The sequence below is a fragment of the Triticum urartu genome, chromosome 1A, assembly GCF_056163025.1.
Source record: "Triticum urartu cultivar PI428250 chromosome 1A, HENAU_Tu73, whole genome shotgun sequence".
Classification (NCBI taxonomy): domain Eukaryota; kingdom Viridiplantae; phylum Streptophyta; class Magnoliopsida; order Poales; family Poaceae; genus Triticum; species Triticum urartu.
Window position 1 is genome coordinate 50527258 of NC_141873.1, and position 7454 is coordinate 50534711.

Sequence of the window (7454 nt, forward strand, 5' to 3'; positions counted from 1 at the left end):
TCTCAAATTGTTATGTTGGCACATTATCTCGAAGGTGCCGATAGGGGTAGGGTATGCGTGAGTGGGTTCATAGGGGTGAGCCCATGTGTGCATATGTGAACTTCCACGGTTGTACCATGTTAAAAAAATTGAAGTAACATCATTGACTCGTAGACGATGTTCCTATAAAAATCATTTTGGTTAGAAACATCGAACAACATTGTTATGAAATTTTAGGTAAGCAGATATTAAACCACATACATCAAAAGCAATAGTGAAACCCACAAAAAATTATGAAATGCGTACATAATAAAAGAAATAATGTGTATAGGAAAAAACAAAAAGGATAAATTAAGATAGGAGGGCTGATTTAGATCAAATGAAATGTCATTTTGGTAGGCACTCCCTCCGTCCCACGATATAAGACGTTTTTCGCAAATTAGACTGCATACTACAAATATGAACGAACAAACTCTTACGGCAATTTCTCCCAAAGGAGAGCTCTCTACTCAGAAGCAAGAGTACAAGACGTCTGTTTTGACTTTCAACTACTCCATTGACGAGCAAGCAAACAGAAAAGCACATGCATTGATTCAACACACACTCTGTGAGTCAAACTGTCAGCTCGGCGCCGGTCTTGGGACAGTTCGGCGACCGTTGAGAAAGGACACTCAGTGCATGATCACACCCTACGGCCTGCAACACTACGGCTGAGTAGATCGGCGCACACAATGCACTGATGGAGCTGCCGCTGCTACTACTTTTTGGGCACATGCACTGCTGGTATGCTTGTTTGACGGTTGAGTGGCGCGCACTGCGTGGCTTGCCATCAAGTATTTGTCCTGGTACAACATTTGCTTCCGAGCCAGCCATACGAACCAGGCCTTCACTCCAGCCTCCTTGGTCAGGTTTCCCTGCCTCTGGTCCGTCTCTTCTTCTATCGTTCTTGGATCATGAAGGCGCAGTGGATCCCGGTTTTGTTGGCGGGAGGACTGCGTTTTTAGGTGGTTTTCTTAAAGTTTTGTTAGGGTTTATGCCATGCTCAGAAAGACGAGGCGGAGGTGGCTTCTTGAACATGGAATAAGGTCCTTCCCACCTAGGCCCCGTTCCGTCTATATTTCTAGCATTGTCGGAGAGCGTGTTGAGGTGTGTCTCCAGTGGATCTCGTGGGATCGGGTCGGTGTTTGTCTTCGGTGGATCCGCTTCGATCCGGTCTTCGTTCGTGTATGTGTTTGCGGGTTGAATCTTTTCGATCTAGGATTCTCTTCATCGGCGGCGGTTGTTGTTCTGATGCGCTGGTCCTATGGGGTCTTAGCACGATGAGTTTCCAGCTATCTACAATAACAAATGTTTGTCCGGCTCCAATGATGGAAGGACGATGACGGCGGCGCGCCTTCAGTTCGCTCCAGTGCTTGTAGTCGTTGCTAGGTGGCCTACGGACCTGGATGTAATTCTTAGTTCTGGTGTTATTTATACTACCTTGACAATTGATAAATAGATTGAAAGTTTTCTCGCAAAAATAAGTATTTGTAGTACAAGTTTGCCCATGTGGACTTTCTCTGGAAATTTGTTTTTTACGCTCATTTTGTCATCAAGTACTTGGACAACACTTTGCGTATTTCAAAAGATAAAACTTGACATTATTTGCTTATTCAAATATTGACAAAAAAATTGTACCTCCCACATGCCCCCTTTTATACAGCTTCGTAATTTTGCACCTATTCTGTTAAGAGCATGCAAGGCATGGTGTCAGCTTCACACTTCATAGTGAAAAGACAAGTTTGCCCATGCAGACTTCCTCAGGAACTTTGTGTTTTGCCGTCATTTTGTCATCAAGTATTTGAACAACACTTTGGTGCATTTCAAAAGATATTTGACAATAAAACTTGACATTATTTGCATATTAAAATTTTGACCAAAAGATTGTGCCTCTCCCCTCGTGTCGCAACTGGGCCGCACGCCCGCGCTCCCTAGCCTCCGTCTGCCATGCCGCATCACCCTCGAAACTGCCACACATCGATCACCGCCCACTACCATTCTCGCCAAGAGCAAATAGCCACGAAGAGTAGCCTCGGGCATGTTGGAGGCGTTACGTCATTTTGGCGAAGGGAGTTTGTATGGATAAGCAAGCTTAGGGCTAGGTTTTTCGTTTCTTATTTTCCGGAATGTGCTCCCATTTCTAAAAACACTTCCATCCAATTCCAACTAACGGAGCGTAAGCAAGGGGCAAAAGTGTCTTCAGTTGAGAAGGCAAAATCATAATGTTAGATAAGCGAGGGTAAAACTGCAATTGGAATTCATATTAGAAAACCATAATGCCTCTCCCAAACCATAATGGCAACGGCCAACAGTACAGCTGCAGCTGTTCACGCGGCTCACGCAGCTCTGCTCTGACCTATCTGGTCCATATATATGCTTCTCTCGTTTGCTTGGCCGGCCACATTTCGTTCACGCAGTCGAAGTAGCAAGCAGTAGATTTTGTGCACTCCCCGGCCCGAAGTCTGCCCATGGCTCGGCTTTACCACCTCACGCTCCTCTCCGTCTTCTTCTTCCTGCTCCTCACCGGCCTCGTGGCTGCTGATCTGTCCGGAGGGAAGAAGGTCGGGAAGAAGGTGACCATGACCGTGCGGTACCCGCCTGAAGACTCGGGGGAGAAGATCACGATCTCGACGCACCTCGTCGGCGAGGGTGGGGTCGGCGACAGCCACTTCCATCTCGACGGCGACGACTACGAGCCGTATGTCTAGCTCTCTCTTTCTCCAACTCATCGTCACAAAGGACACACTCCACCGAATAATTTTTTAGCTAAGCTCGCAATCGATCTGCAGCATCATTTTCGCCGTGAAAAACCTTGTTTCTGCCCTGGAGAAGGTAGGAGATCCGCAGGCCTCTCTATCCGAGGTAATGCACATTTTGTCCCTCCCTTTCTCATCCATTGGTTCAGATTTCAGAACGCAAATGTAAGCTACTGACCTTTGCCTAATTGTTTCTCAGATGTAGCTTCACGGTGCATGCCCAGTCACTGCGCCACTGGACACTGGAGATGGAGCTCCTCTTTACTTTCGTCTCAGCGAGAATACATTAGGCGCCTTACTATTTTATTGTACTACCGTCTGCAAGCAGAAGTGCCCATCCGGTGGCCTATTATTTGGGCTATAGTAATGTCGTAGTGTTTATGGTGCTGGAGTCTGTCTGCAGCTATCTCTGTGTATCTTGGATTCTATAATCTTCCGGGCTAGGGAAAGAAAATATTTCGTCGTTCTTCAATTTATTTCTGCTCAATTTCCATCAAGTAGAGGATCATTATTGTGCTTTATTAACAAATTAAATAGAACATAACTGCACGAGTATAAAAAGGAAATGGGAAGGACGTAAGAACAAAGTAAAAAACAAGCGAGGAATGGGCTGAGACTGAAAACAGAGGGACACACTAGCTAATAACGCCATGTACGCTAGCTAATAGCACTACGATTACAGAGTCAGCTTATTTTCTTAAGTGAGACCGATTCATTAAACAAAATAGAAGAAATATGTCCGCTTAATTTGTGAAAAAAGCGGGCAGAAACCGTTACAACACACTCACAAGACGTGGCATCGTGCCACCGCCCTGCCTCGCCTCCAGCAAACTCCCGTCAAAGCCTCGCCCGGCGTCCCCATTTTCAGCTTGGGTTCCGTCTGATCCAATCGGGGGTCAAAGTAAAAAAGGCTCCCCCATCTGCACCCCTCAATCCTCAAACTTGCCTCCGCCTGAGACGCTGTCCCGAGACACATCGCAACTAGCTCCGGCTTGGTCTTGCTAGCGTGCTCGCTAACACTTGTCGCGGCGCCCCCATCTAAGCCTTGAGACTTCACTCGTCTCCCATCGACTCACACAGTTTGTAATTTTAGCCAGCTGAGAATTAGCAAAATCGAAATTCATTTGGCCATAGAAAATATGAATGAACAACCATTTTAGCTAGAAACGAAGAACATGTTTCAACTTTGTACCAACGAACAAACATAAGCCACATGCATTCAACACACATGAGATGTGAGAACCGGGCCACCAGCAACCGTCCGGTAGACAGTACTACTTGTGTTGATGCTCCATGCATGAGTTGACACCAGAAACCGTCTGGTAGACGGCACTACTAGTGTTAGACGCTCCATGCATGAGTTGATCGATCACACCAAAGTTGAAGTAGCACCGGTAACTCGTGCATGATCACTCTGTACATGACACTACAAAGCCATCCAAAAGGACACGAATCGTGAACGACGTGCAGATCACTAGCAATTTATGTTAAGACATATCGGACATCATTGTTGTGAAAATTTGGTTAAGCGGATGTTAAATGACTTCAAAAGCAATATTGCTTGCAACCTCACGAAAGAAATATGAACTCAATATCACTAGTAGAAAAGGGGGCTTTGGTCCAGGCCGGGTAAGCCCATTAGTCCCGGTTCAGTCCAGAACCGGGACCAATGGGTGCATTTATCCTTTAGTCCCGGTTGGTGCCACCAACCGGGACTAATGGGCTTTGAGGCATTAGTACCGGTTCATGCCACGAACCGGTACTAAAGGTCCCATTTTCAAACTCCCCCCCCCTCCCCCGTGGACCGCCTTTTCAGTTTTAGAAAAAACAAAAGAAAATGATGGAAATGTCAAAAAAATAAAATAAAATAAGTTTCCCATGTGATATGTGGTCTAGTTGTTGGGAAAATTTACAAATATGAACTTCGACTTTATTTACAAAATCTCTCTGGAATTTGTAAAATGGGCATAACTTTTGCATACGAACTTGGATTAAAAAGTTTTTTATATGAAAAATCATCTACTCGAAAAGTCACATCCGATGGAGACCGCCTACGGCCTGTTTGCAAATTTATAGAATCCTCAAATTTCAAAAGGAAAAAAAGTTATGCTCAAATTTCAGTTTTTTTAAATTTTCATTAAATCTGGTCAAACTATGGTCAAACTACTTATTCAAGAAGTATTAGTGTTACTAAATAATTATTCAAGAATATTAGTGTTATTAAATAATTATTTCAGTTTTTTTGAATTTTGGTCAAATCTGGTCAAACTATGGTCAAACTGTGGTCAAACAATGGTCAAACTACTTATTCAAGAAATATTAGTGTTACTAAAAAAATATTGTTTTTTAGAACAATAGTTTCAAACTCAAACAGTGAAATGTGTGACTTCATGCTCAAGCTAAACTCCTGAGGGTTAATAGAATTGACATCTTACTATTGTCTGGAAAACAACGAGTATAGACTTGGAAACGAGGGAGAATAGAACCCGGAAGTTAAGCGTGCTCAGGCTGGGGGAGTGGGAGGATGGGTGACCGTCCGAGAAGTTAGATGATTTGGAATGATGAGGGGTGATTAGAGATTAAATTGAGCAGTGATGAAAAGTGATTACAGATTAGAGGTTAAAATAATTCAGAAATTTGAAAATAAAAAAATTCAAAAAAAAAGCAGAAAATTTCCTTTAGTACCGGTTGGTGTTACCAACCGGGACTAAAGGTGGACCGGCCACGTGGAGGGCCTTTAGTCCCGGTTCTGGTTTGAACCGGGACTAAAGGGTCAGGGCATTAGTTCTTGAACCGGGACTAAAGGCCCTTTTTCTACTAGTGTATATAGCAAAGGGAAGGTGTACAGGAAACAGAAAGGTGAGGGAGGGTGGGTTTACAATTACAAAGCTGAAGCAAATATCTACAAACTGCCTTTTCGTGTGAAACAAGACTTCTGTTTCTGACTTTCAAGTGTACAGTACCACCGATGAGATGAGCGAACAGAAAGCACATGCATTCAACCACACACTTTTTCAGACAGAGAATCCGCTTGCAGCGTCAAACTGTCAACTCTGTGACCATAAGCTGATGACACCCACGTTCAACTGGCACTAGCAAGTACTCCCTCCGTCCGAAATTACTTGTTATTAAAATGGATGTGTCTAGAACTAAAATATATCTAGATACATCCATTTCAATGACAAATATCTTCGAACAGAGGGAGTAGCAGCTTGTACTACATGATCACCCTACAGCCTTCACTGACACTACGGCCGAGTAGATCAGGTTCACAGACAGTTGATTGGGTTCACAGACAGTTGATTGGCGCACACTGCCTGAGTGGAAACAAGAACTCAGCTCTGCACCGAGCTAGCTCCTGTACATTAGAAACCTAATCCATTTTTCTTTTTCAATTTTCCAAGGTAAAATCCTAGTTGGGATCCACTGTAGTCTGTAGGGGTAAGAACACCAATGTCTCTAAAACCATACTGGCAACTGTACGTACATCAGCAGTAGTTCACAACTCTGCTCTTACCTACCTATCCTCCATATATGCATGTTTGGCCGGCCACATTTCGCTCACGCAGTTGAAGTAGCAACCAGGGCAACCAGCCAACCAGTAGGTTCTGTGCACTCCTCAGCCCCAAGTCTGCCATGGCTCGGCTTCGGCTCTACCACCTGACCCTCCTCTCCGTCTTCTTCTTCCTGACCCTCACCGGCCTCGAGGCTGCCGGTCCGTCCGGAGGGAAGAAGGTGACCATGACCGTCCAGTTCCCGCCTGCCGACTCGCCGCCGGGGGAGAAGATCACGATCTCGACGCACTACGTCGGCGATGACGGGGTGGGCGACAGCCACATCCATCTCGACTGCGACGACCACGAGCCGTATGCCCCCCCCCCCTCTCTCTCTCCACCCGACTCTCTCTCTCTCTCTCCACCCGACTCCGACAGTCCGACGAGCCGTGTGATTTTTAGCTTGATTTGATTTCTAGCTAATCTTGCGGTTTATCTGCAGTCAGCTCGGTTCCGCCGTAAAACACCTTGTCACGAGCCTGGAGAAGATACGAGATGAGGAGGCGCCACTATCCGAGGTAACGTACATTTTGCCCCTCCGATCCCTGTCTATCCGTCGGTTCATTTCTCAGAGAGCAATGCAAAAATGCTGAGATTTGCCTCATTGTTTCTGAGCTGTAGGCCTACGATATGCCCAGTGAGTGGATGCAGGTTCTCTTTCATTTGGTCTCTGGGAAAATCAGGCGCGATTTACTTTATTACCGTAGTATTGTCTCTGCAAGGAGCTCCTTCGCTCGTGCGAACAATCACTCGGCAGCTCTATCCTCCTCGCACTACTAAACACACGGTGAAGAAATCTTCCGCGTTCAGTATGTGCCACTCTGTGGAGTGCCCACTCGTGGGTTCTCCCTGTAGTAATGTGGTAGTGTGCACACTGTGCAGGATGCTGGAGTACATCTACCTTCAGTTATCTCTGTATACCTTAGATTCTGTCGCTTAACATATCTTCCGTGTTGGAGAAAGAAAATATCTTCTTGTTCTTCTATTTATGTATTTCTCCTCAATTTCTGTGAAATATTGCGTTGTACAAACAGACTAATAGAGTGTATTTTCACCAAAAAAAAAAGACTAATAGAGTGTAACTGCACAATTATCAAAAAGATTTACAAAAAATAGAGAGAGATAC

General features: G+C 45.0%; 2 protein-coding genes across 2 annotated transcripts; both read left to right on the forward strand.

Annotated features, from left to right (window-relative positions):
* Positions 1 to 2461: 2461 nt before the first annotated feature.
* Positions 2462 to 3246, forward strand: LOC147989908 (uncharacterized). Its single transcript, XM_087518531.1, has 3 exons — positions 2462 to 2716; positions 2808 to 2880; positions 2974 to 3246. The coding sequence occupies exons 1-3, from the start codon at positions 2487 to 2489 to the stop codon at positions 2977 to 2979; spliced, it is 309 nt and encodes a 102-aa protein (XP_087374657.1). The 5' UTR covers positions 2462 to 2486; the 3' UTR covers positions 2980 to 3246.
* Positions 3247 to 6308: 3062 nt separating this feature from the next.
* On the forward strand, positions 6309 to 7128 carry LOC147989909 (uncharacterized). Its single transcript, XM_087518564.1, has 3 exons — positions 6309 to 6640; positions 6771 to 6846; positions 6950 to 7128. Exons 1-3 carry the CDS (start codon positions 6411 to 6413, stop codon positions 7106 to 7108), a joined length of 465 nt encoding a protein of 154 aa, XP_087374690.1. The 5' UTR covers positions 6309 to 6410; the 3' UTR covers positions 7109 to 7128.
* Positions 7129 to 7454: the final 326 nt, after the last annotated feature.